This window comes from Mus musculus, chromosome 10 (genome assembly GCF_000001635.26).
Source record: "Mus musculus strain C57BL/6J chromosome 10, GRCm38.p6 C57BL/6J".
In the NCBI taxonomy this organism is placed as follows: domain Eukaryota; kingdom Metazoa; phylum Chordata; class Mammalia; order Rodentia; family Muridae; genus Mus; species Mus musculus.
Window position 1 is genome coordinate 34,090,682 of NC_000076.6, and position 19,864 is coordinate 34,110,545.

The following is a 19,864-nucleotide window of genomic DNA, read 5'->3' on the forward strand; positions in this document are numbered from 1 at the left end:
CATGCATTTCTTGGCTTGGGCCAAAGGCAGAGGCAGTTCTAGAATAGTAGCTTAGTTGCAGGAAGCTGAGGAGTAAGGAAAAATCACTGGGGCATATCTCTGCCTCCCTCTACCTCCGGGCCTTTCTATATTCAACAAGCTTATACTCTGGATTATGGATGCCCTATCCAAGGATATCCAAGATGACAAGCCAGCAGCCTGTACTTTTTGCTTACTAAGAAGAAGAGCTGATACTCCTACTCTTAACAAGTCACCTTGAGATGAGTCAGGTTCTCTTCCTGACTTCTGGTCCTATGGAGTGCTATTTTATGCAGGAGGCAAACAAGTTGAAGACATCTTATCTATCCCCTCAAAAGCCTTGGAGGGGATGGGTGGAGACTGGGAAAGCAAATTGGTATCTTCTTTAGTGTCCAGAGGATGCAGGTCTCTGGAGGTGGGAAAACAAGATGGCCTGTATTGAGAACTTTGGAAGTGTGGCAGTTTGTTATTGTAGGTGGGGTTACCTAGAAGGAACCTCAAACTTAGGGAGCTTGTGTAAGGAACTTTCTGAAAGGAATGGGCTTGGGAACAGCTCACTAATATGTGTTTATAAGTCACATAGTCTGTGGCCTTTGTTATAGTAGTCCAAAGAAACTAAGACTTACCTATAACACAGCAGACACCATGTCCTGGACCAGAAATTTTAGTGGGAATCCATAAAAATGATTTTCAATTTTAAAACCAGAAAAAATGGATTTTTTTGTGAAAAACTACTTTAATATACAATATTAACATACTTGTCTTTATATCAATGCAGTCTTGTATTATGCCTTATGTGATTGTCTTTTGAATGTAGAAATTGTCCTGTGATGGTATAAGTACCTATCACCCACAGCAGTTATGTGGCAGCCCTCTTCCAGGCAGACTTTCAGAAATTGGGGTAAATGCAGGAACCTCTGATTTTTAGATATTATATTCTTTCAATTTAGTGAGTCTTGGGAATAGAGGTATTCTATAGAAAGGAATGTTAATTAAATGGCAGAATTCCTTCCAACTTAAAAGGTGTTGGATATATTTCTGAAAGGTTCCTGATGGCCACTATGTGGATACCACTGGGCACAGACCTCTCCCAGAATAGCATGACAGATGCTTACAAATAGTGGCAGACCATCTTGCCAGACTCTAAGGGCTGAGTTATAAAATCTTAAGAGCTTGGATCAACTGTTGGACCTCCTGGACACAACCCTCCACCAGCTCAAAGTGTCTGTCATCACTTAGCATCAATCAGTCTGAGCACATCCAGACATTGCTCTTCGAGGCTTCAGAACAGTTTCCCACTGTGTTATCTTCCAAAGAAGCTCTGATGGTGAGAAAATGCAGAGGCTCAGGTTGTCATGGAAACAGCAGAAAACTCAACTCCGAATGAGTGTACCACTAGATATCTGAGCCAGGAATGGTAGATGATTCACAAACTCTGGGCAGTACCCACAAGGATCATTGTTGTTTCTTCCTCTTGCGGGGTTTGTTCCATACCATCATCTACCACTTTGTGGAGGGTGCTGTAGTGCTCACGGTCTTGATGGAAGGAGTGTAGCTCGGATGCAGCCTCCCAGGCACCAAATGAGGGCATGGGAAAGGGATCTGGCTTCTTGTTTTCAAAAAAGCATTTGAGGTTCCTCTCACTTAACTTGTTAGCACATTCCAGGAGTTTGTTTTCCAGTTGCTCCTTCTCCCTTTGTGCATATGTCTTCCAAAAACTCAGCTGCAGATAGCTGACTTTAGATCTGCAGCGTGCATAACAAGTGGTCAGCAGGGAGAGGAAGGACGCCGAACAAATCAGGCACCATCCTAGGATCTTAAGAGCAAAAGAAATGTTGAAGACACAGGAAAGCAAAATGGCATCTCGGGGAGGTGGATGATGTTACCCCCATAGTCATTACTGCCTTCACACTTGAAATTATTCATCTTAACTTTAAATGCTTTTTTGATAGTCAAAATAGAGAGTCAACTCAATAGTCATTTTCTACTCAACATTACTGCTATGCAAAGGAAAAACCAGAAGGCTGACAAATAGGAAGAATGATTGTTCAATAACTTCCTACTAAAGTACATCAAGATGGCATTATTAGAAGAAAGAATTCTTTCTAAGGAATCATGGTGGTCATTTGAATGAATGATCAGTTTGTTAGACAGGTGTCCAGGTGTTGATCAGTGCGTGCACACACTGCTGAGTGACTTTTCCCATGTGACTTTTTTGTAGACAGCAGCAGCCACTCTCTGGGTCCCAAAACTTATTGCTCACAGTAAAGAAAGAAAAGACATAATGCAGTAATGAGCTGAAGCTATAAGAATTTAAAGCCTACCTAAAGGTTGAGAGAGAGAGAGAAAAAAGGACAGGGTCATTCCAAACTTTAAAGATTATTTGTTCTTAATTTCTAAAATTAGAAAAAGTGAACTATTTTTTAAGTAGGAATGATCCTCTTTTTTAAAAAAACTTTTAAAACAAAAGTCTACAGTAAACATATCTTCTAAATTTGTTGCTCTAGACTAACTTTTCATAATTTGAATTAATTTTATATTCGAGTGGCTAACATATTTCTTTTTCTTTCTTTCTTTTGTTTTTTATTTGTTTGTTTGTTTTTGAGACAGGGTTTCTCTGTATAGCCCTGGCTGTCCTGAAACTCACTCTGTAGACCAGGCTGGCCTCGAACTCAGAAATCTGCCTGCCTCTGCCTCCCGAGTGCTGGGATTAAAGGCGTGCGCCTCCACACCCGGCTGCTAACATATTTCTTGAAAGCATCTTCTGATTTCAGTTCAAAGGACCCTTAGCTCATGAGCTTAGTTGACAACAAAAACAATAATCTGCACTAATAATGGGTCCACTCAGGTCAGAGATTTAGCTTTAGCTCAGTGGTTCCCAAATTCTGGCCCAGAAGTAGGGACACCAAACGGTCTCAGCCATTGTATAAATGCCATTCCTCAGGTCAAACACCCACATTTCTTCTCACCATGGGCAGTACTTCCTGTCTCTACTATAATATTAAGGTTAGTCATTTTAGAAAGTGTTTTTCGGGAAGCTGGGCAAGAAGTTAACCAGTTCTACCTGTTATCTACCTGTTTTCAAACATCTCTTTCTGTTCTACAATAACCAACTGGGGCACAGTCAATACTGTGTGAGAGCCTTCCTCCTCTTCTTCAGTCACCAGTAGGTTTGTGGTTGACTCCCTCAGACCTTCCTCTTTCTTTCAGCATCCCCTTCTTCCCTATGACTGGGCCCTTGTGTAAAATCCATTCTCCTCTACCTCAGATAATCCTGATGAGTTAGAAACTATATGATCAGCTTCATATTCTTTTCTTTCTCACCGGACTGGTGAGTCTTGTCCTCCTCCCAGACTCCTCACAGTCCCTAGAACTCTAGCTAGAGTGTGGTGATTGAGCCCATCCCAGCCTACTTGTCTCTATTTGCCCTATTTGTCTCTGCCCCCAAATCCTGACAGTTTTCTCACCTTGGAACATTCTAAAAGCTTTATGACTATGTCCATTATCTCTAAATAACTCCCCACAATAGGTGCTATTGTCCCCTTTTATGAGAAAATTGGGGTTCAGAGTTCTATATCACACAGCTGGGGAGTGGCAGCATCAGGATTCAACACCAGCTGACTCCATGACTGAGCTCTTTCCACTACTCCATCCACCTTCCTTAAGAGCAGAGATTCATCCAGCTGGGTTTCATGTTGCTCTGCCCCACCCATGAATGAATGCACTTTTCCACCTCCGCCCACATGCCCAATTATTGTTTTGGACTGTTTGATGCCTCCTGCTGTCTGAACCTCATCGTCAGCACCTGCTATTGCTATACCTCCCTTCAGTCACATCTCTTGGGCATCCTCCTGTAGGTCCTTCTCATTCTACTAGAGTTATCAACAGGTCTTTGTGTTCGATCTAAGCTATGCCTGGGTGTGCATGCTTTTTTTTGAGTTTATATTTAAAGAGGAGCTTACACAGTGAAGAGTGTTGGGGATTGGCATCGGTTGAATGGAGCTGGTGCCTACAGAGGTAAGCCATGTGTCATCCACACTATCATAACATTAGTAATGAATACCTTCCTTCAACAAAAGATGGAAGGCACTCAGAGGAGCCTGACATGTTCCATCTAACCTATGCTTTATGAACTAAACAAAGGAGTTTATTTAGGGAAACTCTTTGATTTAATAGCTTATGGAGAATATAACCTTACTAGTAACCATCCTATATTGTAGAAGCCAACTTTGCTTTAATGTGTTTGCTGTAAGGGCAAGCCCTTGCAAAAACAGTAAAATTAGTATGTGCCTGTGCATTTATCCAGAAACCAACACTATTCCTGAGAAAGGATGGCTCTTTTAATTTACTCCTACCTCTTTTGGCCCCCGAAATAAGAAATGAGCTTCACTGCAAGGCTAGGCTAGGACTAGGCACCTGGATCTGTGTTCAAATACTTGGCAAGGTAACAAGTTCCTTCATTGTATTGATTAGTTGAAGCTGGAAATTACTGCCCACAAGGAAAACAATTCTCCAAATTCTGAGCTTCTAAAGTAGCATGAGAATTGACTTAGTCATACAGCACAGAGAGCAAAAGCCATAAACTGCCCCAGGGAATGTGGTCACACTTTACCAAAGACCATTTAAAGACTGATCAGTCCCATCTTATTCGGGGAACTCTCAATCTTGACAGCACTCATGCATAGAAATACCAGTTACCACTGTGGTTACTCAAGGAAATCTCTATGCTAATTATACCCCAAGAGACTTTGAAAAGTGGTCACTGATTTGGCTCAGCTCTATTTCAGTGGATGAATAAGATGTGTCTGTGTTTTCTGAGACATCGGCTTGAAAATAAATAATTGATAGGAGACAGTAGTGCTTAATTACAGCTCAGGTTTAGCACTCAGTGGATGACATTGTGTTCTGCATTATTTAGAGTCAACCCAGAGAGAGAGAGAGAGTTTTGAGCACTTAAGTATTTACATATGCATAACCCAGAGGATATTTTCTCTTTGGAAATGGAGACTACACAATCCAATCAGCAATTTTACTGAGCCATCTTGTCCCTAAAAAGCTTTTCCTGAGATTCTCTTAATGCTACATCATGTTCCAATTTCCACTTAGTGTCAAAAGTATCCTGGCAAGACTCAGACTCTGACGGATGAAAGGAAGCCAGAGAAGTTCCCACTAGGAGCAAAAGGCATGTTTGTCCTTACCTGAGACTGGGCCTGCAGGGATAGCCTCACTTCTTCACTCTCCATAGCGGCCATGCTACTTTTACCACAGGAGACTTTGTGCAGTTCTTCCCAGCACTCTTTGGGCTTGCCCTTGCAAATCATCTCCAGGAGCCTTGTGCTTCTTGTCCCGCTCATAGCACATTCATAAAACGTCCCATTAAGCAAAGCCACAGAGAGCCACATCACCGGAGCCACCAGTGAACTCAGTATGATATGGCCCAGGACGTAGAAGAAGCGGCAGCAGCGTCTCCTGGGAAATATTTTTTTTGGGTTCATACAGCAGCCAGTGAAGAGTCTCCATGCCTTGTTATTCAGAAAGAAGCCAAGGATCAGTAACACCCAGGCAGGGGCGAAGAGAAAAACCAGCCCATAGGCAGTATTCTCAACGCTGCAGGGGCACTTAAATGCCACCAGCGAGAAGAGACGTTCGCTACCCACGGTGAGCAAAGCCATGAAGCTGTAGCCAATAGCAGTTTTTTGGTTAAGAAAGAATTTTAAGATGCTCTGAAAGGCATCCATGTTGGAGACACACACACACACACACACACACACGCGAAGAGGGAAAGACGTTTGCCTTGGTTTTAGCACAGCAACTGTGGCTGAGGCTGAGGGTGGAGCTCTTTCAAAACAGCAATCCTGCTCAGTCTGCATCGAGCCAGATAAGGAAACAATGTCATTCCCCAGGAATGCTTTATTTCCCAACAACGTTCAGATAATGCCTCCTACTGGTGGTTGCTGACACTTGAGGGTAGCCAAAGAAGCTGAAAAGTAAACGCAAGTTCCTTTTAATAGTCTTTGCACGTGCTTTTGATTCCAAATCGAAAATGCTCATACAAATTATAAGTATAGAAATTGTCCAGTGGGGGGCTCAGTGCTTCTAGAAATGTGTTTCAGCCACTGACTGGTAGCCAAAGCCAGTCTCCAGACCCAGTGTTTCATGATCGGTTTCTTCTCTTGCTCTGTGCCCTAAGATTTAGTAGACAGGAGTTCTGACTTCCTAAAAGGGTTTTCTTCATTAGAGACCTGAAACATATGGGGTGGGGTTTTTAGAATTTGTGTGAGAAGTCTAATAACTACAGGGGCTTTAGAGAAAAGGAGGCATCCTCGTTTCTCTTCATGTAACGTCTTGATTCACATCATGATAGGTTTTGTTTTTCTTTTTCTTTTTGGTGGGAGGGGAAGTCACAAAGAAAATCTTTCTAAAACAGATGCCAAACCTGAGTTAGGATATCTTCGGGGCTCCAAACCACCCACCACTTGGTCATATGGACCATCGCTGAACCTCGGCATGGTGTTTCATACCAGAACATGTTTCACTCTGTTCACTTAGCAAATGCTAGCTGACTCCAGGTTGTTTTCTAGGACTGAACATAGTGTCACGTGTAGATTAGAAACTCACTCAGAAGTTTGATTTGCAGGTAGCTACTGAATTTGCAACGTAGTAGGATTGTTCAAGATAGGCAGTCCTCCTGTCTATTCAATCAACCAATGAGCACATGAATGAACATTTTTGTACTTCACATTATAAATGATTTAAGAAAATTGCTTCCATTTCTCTCCTACACTGCTCTTAATTTAAACATTAAGTTAATTCACACCTCTGAATGACGGCAGCACATCCAGTTGTCAGATTTCCATGAATAAGTGTAAGAAGCTTCGCCTAGGTGTTTTGTGAAAGGCCTTGGATTAGGAGTCAAGCAAGTAAAAGGCTACAGTCTTTGCTGTTATATTCGTGCTTCTCTAAAGAGCAGATTATACATTTGTGAGAGTTATGGCTTAGAAGAAATAGAGGGGCCAGCAAGATGGCTGTATGGGTAAAGGTGTTTTTCTCTAAGCCTGACTACCTGACCACTAGCCTCAAACCCACACAGTACAAGGGGAGACCCAGCTTCTAGTTGTTCTCTGACCTTATGCCATCCACACAGGCATAGACAAGCTAGCAAGCAAACAAATGTGAAATAATGTTTCAAAACGAAGTGAGTCCTAAACTGCTTAAGCACAGCTTGAAAACAAACGAAGAAAAAGGAGAGTGAAGGAGGCTAAGGTTTCTTGTTTCTAGGTTGTAGGGACTTTTGAGCCCTGTACCACAACAGCCACTTTTGAAAACTCAATTATCACACATTAATGTTGTCCCCACCACTTTCTCTTGCTCCTCCTCGAAGAGTTGACGTCTACAGTATGATTATGATAATTTTGTATGTTCAAAAACATGTTCTGGGGCCTAGACTGCCCAAAGCATACCCTCCTTAGACCAGTGATCCCCTGTCGTGGAACATGTGCCCAGGGTCACTTTAACTCTAAATTCTATGTTTTACTATGATCCGTGTGGCATATTTCATGCTGCTGTGTTGATGATTAATGATATTTTTGATTCTCAACATCCTAAAGCCTATGTGTTTTCTATGAGGGTTACTGGAAATCATTTTGTTTGTCTGTTTGGATTGCTTTAGTTTGACTTGGTTTGGTTTTTGAGACAACGACCTCTGTGTAACAGACCTGACTCCTGGAACTCTGTAGACCAGGCTGGCCTTGAAGTCACAGAAATCTACCTGCCTTTGCCTCCCAAAGGCTGGGGTGTGCGACCATGTCTGGCTAGAAATAATATATTTTACAAACTGTATTGTTCCACGAACATCAGCACTTTAGGATAGTCTATAAAAATAAAAAAAAAATAATTTAAAAGCCGCACATGGCATAAGGTCAGTAAACTGCAAAGATAACTGTGAGCCCAGACATCCTGACTGCCTGCTCAGCTTGGCAAGCTCACCACTGCTGTGATGCTATTGGCTTGTCTGAATAAGCTTCTGTTGAGACTAAGTGCTATAATTTTCTTTCTGTTTATCAGGTTGCTTTTAAGATGTACTTGGGAATTACACCAAGTGTGACCTGCCACAATTCAAGCAGAAATGAATTTTCCCTGATTCTACACAAGAATCCTCTGGCAGAGTTCGTCGAAGAGCTGCCTGCTGGGCGATCTGCACTGTGCTACTGCAATTTGCTCTGTGGGATCATCAGAGGGGCCCTGGAGATGGTAAAGCATGCGTTTCATCATGGCTTGCATGTTAGCCATCCAGAGCTGCCCTCAATGTGTAACAACTTCAAATGAATGCACAGTCTCTAAAGGTGGGAAATCCTAGACCAAGTAAGGCTTGTTACTACACGCCAGTGATCTCAGCGACCTGGGAGGTAAGGTAGGAGGGTCAGGATTGTAAGGCCAAGGCCAAGTCTGTGCTGTAGAAATTGAATTCAGCCTCATCCTGGGAAATTCAGTAAGATCCTATATTAAATTCTTAAAAATGAAATGGAACACTGAGGAGTTTGCTGAAGAAAAGGAAAAAAAAAGATCTGGGAGATGGCTCCGTACATGCCATTTAGCTGAACAACCTGACTTCAGTCTTTAGAACACACATTAGGCAAGGGCAGAGCTGATTCCAGCAAATTGTCTTGGAACTTTCATTCATACTGTACTGTACATGTGCATGTGTAAACATGCACACACTGAATTAATTAATTAATTAAAAAAAAAAAGAATTCCAGGAGTCAAGAGCACTTCAGGTAGCTATGGCTGATGATCTCTGGGAAACCGAATTTACATGCAGCCTCAGCTGGAGCCCTTTTAGACTTGCTCATGGTAGAGAAGCTATTCACATCTTCACTCTGCCTCAGTGCCTTGCGGGCCACTGTGCAGAGTCTACATAAAGTTCCTTACCACACAGACCTCTTTCTAGATCTAATCACAGCATGGCAGTCTGAGCTGCCAACCTTGGTGCTGTGTGGGAGGAGAATAGAGAGGGTATGTGTTACAAGAGACATAGCTCAATGCAGGTCATTTCTGAGGCTGACTTCCACAGCTGAATTATTCATTGGATTAGCTGAGACAGTTATTAACATCCATAAAATGTCAGGCACTAAACTTGCAAAGATGGATGAAATACACAACTTTTTGCTACACATAGAGAATCTCCTGTCTAGTTCAAGAAGTCGTGTGCAAAGAACTGTGATAAAAGGCTGGTGCAGGGGTTGGGGGATTCTAAAGTAAGAGAGAATCCATAGAGTCATGAATGAAACTCTGAACTGGCTTTTTGAAGGAACAATAGTAGTTGGGTGAAGGGCTTGGTAAGAAGAATAGGACAAAAACAACTCAGGTAGAAGGATCAGACTTCTCAAAATGAAAGAACCAGACTACAGTGGGAAAGTCTTAAATTCTTTAATGATAAAAGAAGGGATCCACATGACAAGCCTAGAAATCCAGTCTTCTATGTTGAAAATATCAGAGTAAATGCAGATTCCTAACCAAGGAAAGGAAAGTTTGAAGTTTGTGTTCTAGGTATCACATTCCCTTGTCAATCAGGAGGGTATACATGGAAGGGAAAATGCTGAGGGAGTGGGGAGAACAGATGATGCTGGTGACCTTGAGTGGAATCAGAAGAAATCCTTGACAGTAGTAATCAAGAGGCGACACACTGAGACAGTATGTGTCAAGGTAGAACAAACCAAACTCAGGTGTCACCTGGGTGAAAAGGTCAAAGTGGAAAAAAGAAAGATAGAAAAATAATCTTCAACTTTCTGAACAACCCTTAGGAATAAAGTTACACTATTAACCAGTAGAACAAAACTAAGATGGTTGGCATTGATAAAGGAGAATGAGCTCAATTTTGAACCTGATAGTATTGATTACAGGTGTTTGCTACAATGCCTTGCCCAAGTAATTTTTATGTGACTGCAGAACATTACTGAAGAGGCATCAGTACAGACAGAAAAACCTAAGGAGAATCTGTATAGCAGAAAGAAAAGGGAGCATGAATAGAACGCTTGGAAAAGGCACAATAGTGTGACATTAAACAGGGCACACAAAGACTACGAAGAAAATAAATAAATAAATAAATAAATAAATAAATAAATAAGATAAAGAATAAAGGCTAAAAGTTCTCAGAAGTAGGAAAATGCTACAGAGCTCTAGAGTCACAGAAACCAGGAAGTAGAATATTCCAAGATTAACAAGACCAACTCAAGCAGTTAATAGCACTTACCAAGGCCTTAGAGAGGACCTTAGTGGAGGGTGTGATGAAGAAAAGAGGAGGGAGAAGAGAATCTGTCAGACTGGTGAGGTGGTGGCAGATGATGCAGAAGCAACAGCCAACAGTCTTGTTTTTTGGGGGTTTCTTTGTTTTTTGTTTTTTTGTTTATTTTTGTTTGTTTGGTTGGTTGGTTGGTTGGTTTTGTTGTTGTTGTTTTAGGATCTTCTCTATTAAGATGTTAAGGGCTAGTTCCCAATCATTCTAAATCTGTATTGTTGACCTACTCCATGAGGATCCATAATGTAATTTTATTTGTAGGAATTAAGGAAGGGATTATGTAACTGATGCCCCCAAAGTATAAGACAATAGAGATAATAAATCTCATGTGTTCTCTGTGCAGATCCTCCATAATATACCTTAAACTGTGTTAAATTTGACCTGCATCAGTAGACAGTAAGAAAAAGGAAGAGAATAATTCTAGGAGGTTACACTGAAAGGGCTAACCATCTATCTAAAACAAAAAATAGCATAAAGAAGTGTCTAGCCTTCATGGGTAATTAATTGTTAACCATTCAAGCTGACCACAAATGTTAGAAGTCATGTGGTATCACATGTCCAGTGGACTTCAGCATGGTCTTTGTGTTTCTTTAATGGATTTTCTGTTATATTTTCTAAGACATAAAAACCATATGGGAGAACAAATCAGAGATTAAGTATAAGCCCTGTATTTTGAAGTAGAATCCACTCATTTTTATTGTATGGTGGGTGACAAAGCTTTACACTCTCTGTGAACCAGATAATCTGACACTTGGAGGCCTGTGGTTTAGAACATATAGCCTTATTGCCTATTAGTTCTTTATCTGGAATGAGTGTATTAGGTACGATTTAGTAAATATTAATTCATTGCCTGCTAGACCATATTTTCACTTACTACTTTCTTCTACTGGCTACCCTCACTCATTTATCTTCTTTATCCCAATGACTAAAAATAACTCTGATCAGATGCTCTATTGAAAATAGGTCAGCAATATCATGCTGCTCTTACATGAACACGTTTTAATGAATAGAGAAGCCCTTGGGCTTACTTCATTGTCTGGGAAATGGGAAATGCTTTCAAGCTGAAAAGAAAGCCTAGCCATCAAATATTCATGTCTGTTGTAACTCAATATCTAATTTTATATTTATAATGTATTTAGTCAGTATTTTTCAAAGCTCTCAAAGCCATAAGCAATTGCTAAATGTTGTTAGAATAAGCGATTATACTGTTTAGCTAATGAAAGAATGTCTTATGGAAAATCAGCTTGAGAGGAATCTTATAAGGACCCACTTCTCTGAAGTTTCTCTTGGCCAACTACCCAGAGTGAGGTCTATCTGTGAGTCAGGAACTTATGTTCTTCCTGAGATGGGTGGACAAGTCTGAGTCACTCCTGGACCCCCTCATTCTTTTTTCAGTGCCCATAGGACTTTAATGACATTTGGCCAGACACACCACTTTGGTGACATTTGGCCAAGCACATCTCTTTGATGACATTTGGCCAGGCTCTCTCTGGATGGAGAGCACAATCCAAGGTTCTTTATCCATAACACAAATGTTTCTTATCAAAATAGAAAGATGGGAAAAAATAACATGTAAAAAAATGTTTTTTTTTTTAAATAAAACAGCCTGAATTTTTTTCCTTTTTCTTTCCTAGGTTCATTTGGCTGCTAATGTTACATTCTTGCAAGACAGACTAAAAGGCGACAGTGTGACAGAAATCGGAATAACATTTCTGAAAAAGCTGGATGAGAAAAAATATAGACGGAAAAAATGAAAACTAGCATGCAGAGAGCCACTGGTGGTTGGCTGTCCAGTGAGTATCAGCTAAACATGCAGCCACACAAGTTTTGTGTTGCCTGATTGCATGGGCTTTGACAGGCTTATAAATCTTGCTGTGTATCATACGTTTTTAGCAATTTCTGATACAAGTAACTTCTTATGAAACAGTAAGCACGAATTCCATCCACATATTTAATATACCCTCAGCCAGTCTATCTATTCATTACCTGTGGCAATAGAAACAAAAAAGAGGCATCACCTATACAAGTAGTTAGGGCCTTGGCTCTTTTCAATCAAAATAAAATTGTATTATATGATACAGCATTAGAGAGAGACAGACTCTAGAGATGGCATATAATAGATATATTTGAAATATTCCCATAGACTTTATTAATTATGAATGTGATTTTCTCACTTATTGTCTTAGCTTATTGTTGGGGTATATTGTGTGAAGGTGTGTCTCTGTATATTCAATTGTTAATTCTGTACTGGCAGAGAAATGCTGACCAGATTCTGGTATTGCCATTTCTATGGGCCGTTTCCAGGTTTCCTATTATATAAATATTTGTTCTTCCTCATTTGACTAAAGCAATCTAGAATGTATCAGAGATTGTCTTACTACTGATTAGTTCTAATAAATATCTGGCAGCCAATAGCTGGACTGGAGGTAGAGGGTGGAACTTCAAAGGGGAATGCTGGGAGAAGATATGAGACACAGAGATTCAGCCAATTGCCTGGGATGAAAAGCCAGACCAGAGAGGAGCAGAGAGCTTCCTACCATGTGGCATGTGGTAGGCTAGTCACATTATATTTAGAATAGGAAGCAAACTGCCCTAGCTAAAAGGCTTAAACTATAAAATAGTAAAAAGCCTCCCTGTCACTATTTACATCACTGGCAGGTCCACAAAAGTCCTGCTGTATCTTATGACTTCAACTACTCTCCAGTTATAACAGAGAACCCAGTTATCTACCTGGATGCCAATTCTGAAGCATTAAAAATTGTACTTCATTTTAATTCATTTAACTTTAAACTTTAATTTAGAGATGTCTAGTATCAACCAAATATCATTAGTGTTCATGATATTTGGCTGGTGGAACCCTTGGAGATCAAATTCAAAGGTCTTGCACTTGAACTAGAATGTCCTAGCTCTCTTGAATATGTTCTGGGTCCTATAGGGTGCCCCTAATGTTAGACTCTGACTTTTCTCCTGTCTTGACAATAGCCATCAAACCCACCACCCTGAAGGCAGCGTTGCCTGATCGTCCCAGGAACACTACATATAGAACTGGTGAAGATGCACCAAAATAAGTACCATTCCTTGACTTTTACCTCATCATCCTAGATTGAGAGCAGTATCTTTGTATGGAATTTATGATAGTGAAGGTGGCCCATACACTTACAGGCTTTCTTGTGTTTGCTGTGTTTCATTCCGAAGATAGTGGGACTCTTGAAAGCCACAAATACAGTTTCAAATACTCCTTCTTCGACGTGCTCATCTGTTTCTTTCCTCTTTAATGAGATGTTGTGTTACCCAGTCTGGCACTGAAGTCCTGATCCTCCTGTTTCTACTTTCCAAATAATGGGATTTTAGGAATGTAACATTACACTCCAGCTAATTTAAAATTTTTCAGTACCTACATTAAATAAGTGTAAAGAAATCAGTGATATTTATTTTAATAATAAATTCCATTTATATTTGTTATCTCAGATGGTAAGTTTTACCAGGAACATTTTACATTCCTTTCTGATATAGTCTTTGAAATCTACTATATTTAATACAACTCAGTTTAATGATAGAGTTTAAAGTATATGAGTTTATAATATAATATAATATAATATATAACTATATTGCAAAATGATACATTTATAATTAGTGGTGTTTAATGGTTTTGGTGTTTAAAATCTGAATCCATTAAGCTACATTGAAACAAATGCCACAATAGTTACACAGAAAGTGTTTACTAACAGTGTGTGTCTTGTAGTTGCTGCCACAGGCTGCAGAAATTCAAAGTTGAATATTCAGTTAGTCTCTTTCCACTGATCTAGAAAGCCAGCAAACATCAGAGTAGTGGTAGTTGTCCTCACTACCACTGAGGTGACCCAGAGAAGCAATAAATGACGGTGGCACCAGTGTCCCATTTCTCAGAGTGTGTTTTCACCCTAGTGGGAAGTTCCAACTTTTTTTTTTGGGGGGGGGGGAGCAACAGGAAGCTCTTTGGAACAGTAACAGGGTTTTATCATATTTCCATTTCACAAAAAACCTTCAGCCTGGCCCACAAACTTTTATCAAAATAGATTCTTATTGGAGGGAAAAGGAAAAGAAGGAAAAGATATTCCTGTTTGTAGGTGTGGTAGAGGAGAAAGTTTATTATAGATATATAGGAGAGCATAGCCAGAGGCAGGGCCATCAGGGAGAACACAGAATGGGCATGGCTTTGAGCCATGTGAAGAAAGGAGTGAGGAGGGAACCAAGTTCAACAGCCAGGAGGCCTAAAATAGTAGATGAAAGGGCCCAGGTAACCAAAATGGTTGGATTATATAGGCAAAAGCAGCCTAGCCCCTGGCCTGGAGTACTTTGGTGTAGGGTGTGTGGTATGACAGCCAGGAGGGCCCTGTACCAGTTAGGGACTGAGAGAACCAGGCAGCTAAGTTCAATTCCTGTTAAGTAGGCATTGCAGTCATTTTCCCCCAAGTTTGAAACCTAATACTATCGTCTTTGCAACGCCAAAGGCAAAGAAAAGTTTGAGATGGATTCTGTTCAGATGACCCCAGTTGCTGTCTGAGCTCTTTCCCAGAGACTCTGTTTACACTTGAGGCTCTAATTTCTTGTGTTCTTGAGTTTCCTGCTTTAGCTATGGGAAGTCTGGACCCCATCAGCAGTTAGGCTGTTGAGAAGGAGTGGAAAGTTCCCTGTTAACTTGATTACCAAGGGTCAAGTAGAAATGTGGAAAAACAAGTGGATAAAATGAAAAATAGTGAAGATTTTGCAATCAAAGAGACTGGCTCACCAAATATTAGCTATTTTTTTTATCAACACCAACAGCAAAATTTGTTAAACATTTACTCATATACTAATGTTGAGTACAGCTATTATCCACTGTTGGGGGTGGAATTCAGCTGTGGTTGTAGATTCTGGGTAGTCATAGTATTTCATCCAGTTGTGGAAGCTACTTAACACCTCAATAATACTGAAGGACCCAGTGACTGAGTCATTCTCCTGCCATGGAACTTGGTGCAGCAAAAGACCTTCTAAAAACATTTAAGGAGACAAATTTACTTCCCTTGCATATATGCTTCTCCTGTTGTGTGTCTCTGCATGTGGTATACAGTTTATTTGTGTGTGTGTGTGTGTGTGTGTGTGTGTGTGTGTGTGTGTGTGTGTGTGCAAGCCTGATGTTGATATCTGGACTCTTCCCTGGTCACTTCCCAACTTGTTCATTGAAGCAGGGACTCTTAACTGAACCAGAGTTTAAGGATGCTAGTCTATCTAGCCAGCTTCTCCTGCCTCTGCTTTCTGAGAGTTGGAGTCACTGGCAGGCCTCCATCCCTATCCAGTAGTCACGTGGGCTCTAGGGTTTCAGACTTTTGTTTTCCTGCTTATACAGCAAATACTTTATGCACTGAAACATCTCCCCAGCTCCCATATTACATTTTTAAAAATGTCTGCCCAGTTGCTGCAGCTCCTCTGTCTATAAACTTTCCAATTTTAGCTGAACATGATCAATGGTCAATCAAGAGTATCTACAGAAAAAAAACACAGTAAAGGGATGCAGCACATTCAATACAACCACATGTAATCTGAGGAGAAACTCAGTTTTCATGCAATCACATGTGTCACTTTATTATTGAAAACAAAGCTGCAGCCACAACAGTCAAAAACAAAATTTTATTTTTCAAGTATTTGAATATAAAAAGTGTTCTGTTATGGGTAGCATGCACCAGACAGCTGGGCTGCTCTGCATGTGGAATCCACATCAAATGAGAGAGAAAGAGAGTCCAAACCAAGTAAAGTGTTCCAAAGCCTTCCCTAAAAAATTTAAGAAATAGATGTCATGGGACAGTTTCTTGTTTTCCCTAAAACTCAGCCTTGTCTTTCCTCATTAAAGTCACCACTAGTCAAGAGACAGGGAGGAAAGAATGGTCCTCAAAAAGCCAAAGTTCCAGTCAGATATGTAGAAGGAGGGGTCCTAGGAGCATGAAATGAAGTTACCAAAGGCAGTCATCAGAGGTGTTTGTCACCACAGAAGACTCAAAAGAATCTGACTAGAAAAAAAAAAAAAAAGATAGTGAAATAGGTAATGAGAAGGTTTTTACTTGTGGCTATATCGATTAAGCTGGCATCATCATTAATAACACCACTAGATGGGAACTGAACCAACAACATGTTAGCCTTTTCAGAGGATGAGCCCTTTCCAAACCATACAATGATATTGTCCCAATGTTGTAAATGAGAGAGAGAGAGAGAGGGAGAGAGAGAGAGAGAGAGAGAGAGAGAGAGAGAGAGAGAGAGAGAGAGAGAGAAAGCCTAAAAGGGAACGGAAGGGAAGGGAAGGGGAAGGAAGAAGGGGAAGGAAGAGGGGGAAGGGGAAGGAAGAAGGGGAAGGGAGAGAGGAAAAGGAAAAGAACAAAAACAAAACAAAACAAAACAAAAAAACTGAGAGGACCCCAGAGAAATCTGTACAAAAACCTGTAACCAAGAAGTAAAATAGCCTAAAGAGAATTTTATTATTGGTTTATGTGGCCATGCTCAGGGTAGAGTACAGAGCCCTGTACTTGTTAGGCAAGAGTTCTACTACTGTGCTACATCCCCAGCAAACACAGTGACAATTGTTACTACTACAAGATGCTTCAAAACTGAGAGAGAGGCAGAGGCAAGAGGATCTCTGAGTTCCAGGACAGTCAGGACTAGATACATACATACATACATACATACATACATACATACATACATACATACATACAACAAAACTAAAAGAACTAAACTGTCAGAAGACACCATTCAAGCTGCAGCCATGACTAAGCTGTGACTATCTATGGCTGCCTAGGTCATTTTGTATTTCAATTAGAAAGAACTCCAGCTCAAAACAGCCTTTCAAGACACCCAACCAAGAGGTGAAAATTGCCTTATAAATTTCTCTAAACACCTGTTGTCTAGAGCCCCTCAGAAATCATTCATTTTGAATCAAAGTGAATGGATGAGGGACAAGGTGCCCAAATGGGCTGCTGTGGTGTAGACATCTCCAGGGGTAATTCTTTACTAATACTGCAAATTTTCCAGACCCAGGCTTTGTCTATACATGCCCCACTCAGCTACTGCCTACCAAAGATTTGTCCTCTACAGTCTAAAGTTGAACGTATTTATCATGGTTAACCCAAGTCTTGATATTTCTGGTACCTAACTTTGAAAGGCAAAAATATTTGTCACAAATTTGTCTTGGAGATAGGTGGAGGGACCACATAATTGGAAACTTCTTCCCAGTACTGTGATAGTAGGCTCTATATAGAGAAAGCTGTAAAGATAAAGACTTAGGATGAAAAATGATATTGGGGATTAGATAAAGCATCTTGCTTTTTAATTGATAAGATTGTTGTGATGCATGGCAACCCTGAATATAGTCACTACTTAAGTTGGTCACTATCACTAGGGCAGTGGCTCTCTAGTCCCAGTCTTTCTGAAAACTGGCTATCATCTTGTTAACCATGTTATGTGGATTGGCTAATAGGTGGCTGGCTTTGCTTGTTTACTTGTTTGTTTCTAAAAGACAAGCTCTCACTATATAACTCAGTAACTCACTCTGTAGGCCAGGCTAGCTTCAAACTCAGTGATCAATCAGCCTGCCTCTACCTCCTAAGTGCTGGGATTAAATGTGTGATCCACTATATCCAGTTTGTACTTTGTTAAGATGTGTTCCACAGAAATGTATTAAATAATTTTGGAAAACTAAGACATTTGTACTTTTCTTCACATTCATTCACAGGAGAGTGAATAAATTATAAAGAAACAGAAAAATATTAATGTAGATGTATGCACATGACCATCCATTTGCATTAATTAAAAACAAAAGCAGACAAATGTTTATCAATACATTACAAAGGTACAAAATGGAATACTATACTACTATTAAAATAATGAATAATGTCTAATTTACTGCACAATGTGATAATTTTATGTTAAGTAACTAAATAAAGTATATAAAAGTATACACTATAAACATAGAAGATTTTCCTCATTTTTTTTAATTAGGTATTTTCTTCATTTACATTTACAGTGCTATCCCAAAAGTCCCCCATACCCTCCAAGATTTTACTCTTAGAAGGGGTAGGGGTGAACCCATAAGGCAGAGACTGAGAGACACCCATAAGGCAGAGTATCAACCTTGCCGGGTATCAACCTTGCCGGGTATCAACCTTGACCTCCATACTCACATGTATGGTATCCAAACACACACATTTCTTCACACATGCAGATACCACACACATGCACACAAAAAGAAGCAACCAGTAACCACTTTTTGTGAGAATATATGATATTGGGTCTTGTTAGCCTTTGGTAAGACTGTAACTGGTGCATCTGCTGTAGTACACAGAACACTAGAATTGCCTTATTATCCATCTTTTTCATTTTTGGTTAAATATTTTTTTAAAAAAAAAGTTGAAAGCAGTCTTGAAATGATCTCTGTGCACCCATTTTCATAGGAGCGTTGTTTGTAATAGCCAAAATGTGAATGAAGTCAGTCCAAGTGGCCATCAACAGATGAGCATTAAAAGTGTATATATATATATATATGGACTTATCTACAAGGACCTTTTGCTCAACATGAAAGAAAAGGGATTCTGGCACATGCTAGTACATGGATGAACCCTGAGGACCTTAGAAGAAGATGCGCCCCAGAAATGTCCACAGCACTGTGAATGAACTTATGCCTATTGAAATGCATTCTTAAAGATGGTGAAGAGTATAAATATTATGTTATAGAAATTTTACCACAATGTAAAAATTTAAAAGTAATGTGTTATGTATCCACAATAAAGAGTTGGCTAAATAAACAAGAAGACATTTAAGGAGTATTCTGGGCTTTTAATGTACAGACTTTATATGAATCACTATGCTGATACCTTTATGGCGTGTGTGGGAATGAAACACTGTTTTAGGATGTTAGAGAATTGATGTTTCTCAGGTTCAGTGATGGGGACATGACCCTTGGTGTATTTTCCTTTGAATATATACCATGTAAGCACATATATGTATATACTCACAGATGAAATGATATTGAAGACCGCTTAGAGAGCATCTAGAAGCAAAGGGAAGAGTGTCACTACAGATAAGACAAACAGTACTGATGCTTGTTGAAGCTGACATCATTAGATACAGGACTTCATTATATTTGGGGGTTGGATTTTATTTTATCATCATTATTATCACTTTGCTTTTGTTTATTCTTGAATCTCCTCTTTATTAGTCCTTGTTGAAAAATACTAAATAATATCTAGACACTCTAACAATGTCATATCTACTTTTGTGGTGGGTTAATTAGTTATCTATTTTGTTATGTGTTTATATCATAGTCACCAAGTCTTTTTTTAAAAGATTTATTTATTTATTTATTTATTTATTATATGTAAGTACACTGTAGCTGTCATTAGACAGTCCAGAAGAGGGTGTCAGATCTCATTACAGATGGTTTTGAGCCACCATATAGTTTCTGGGATTTGAATTCAGGACCTTCAGAAGAGCAGTCAATGCCCTTAACTGCTGAGCCATCTCTCAGCCCACCTAGTTGTTTTTTGTTTT

At 39.9% G+C, this 19,864-nt stretch overlaps 2 protein-coding genes across 2 annotated transcripts in view; one reads left to right on the plus strand and one right to left on the minus strand.

The window, feature by feature from the left end:
- Trappc3l (trafficking protein particle complex 3 like) overlaps nucleotides 1-19,134 on the plus strand; it is a 72,219-nt gene extending 53,085 nt beyond the window's left edge. The window contains exons 5-7 of the mRNA NM_001162937.1: nucleotides 8,083-8,268; nucleotides 11,947-12,105; nucleotides 18,769-19,134. Coding sequence (NP_001156409.1) covers nucleotides 8,083-8,268; nucleotides 11,947-12,066 — 306 coding nt within the window. The 3' untranslated portion in view covers nucleotides 12,067-12,105; nucleotides 18,769-19,134. The remainder of the gene's footprint in view (nucleotides 1-8,082; nucleotides 8,269-11,946; nucleotides 12,106-18,768) is intronic.
- Calhm5 (calcium homeostasis modulator family member 5) lies at nucleotides 671-5,838 on the minus strand. The gene is made up of 2 exons (NM_178908.3): nucleotides 5,217-5,838; nucleotides 671-1,834 (listed from the first exon to the last, which is right to left on the minus strand). Exons 1-2 carry the CDS (start codon nucleotides 5,754-5,756, stop codon nucleotides 1,445-1,447), a joined length of 930 nt encoding a protein of 309 aa, NP_849239.2. The 5' UTR covers nucleotides 5,757-5,838; the 3' UTR covers nucleotides 671-1,444.
- Nucleotides 19,135-19,864: the final 730 nt, after the last annotated feature.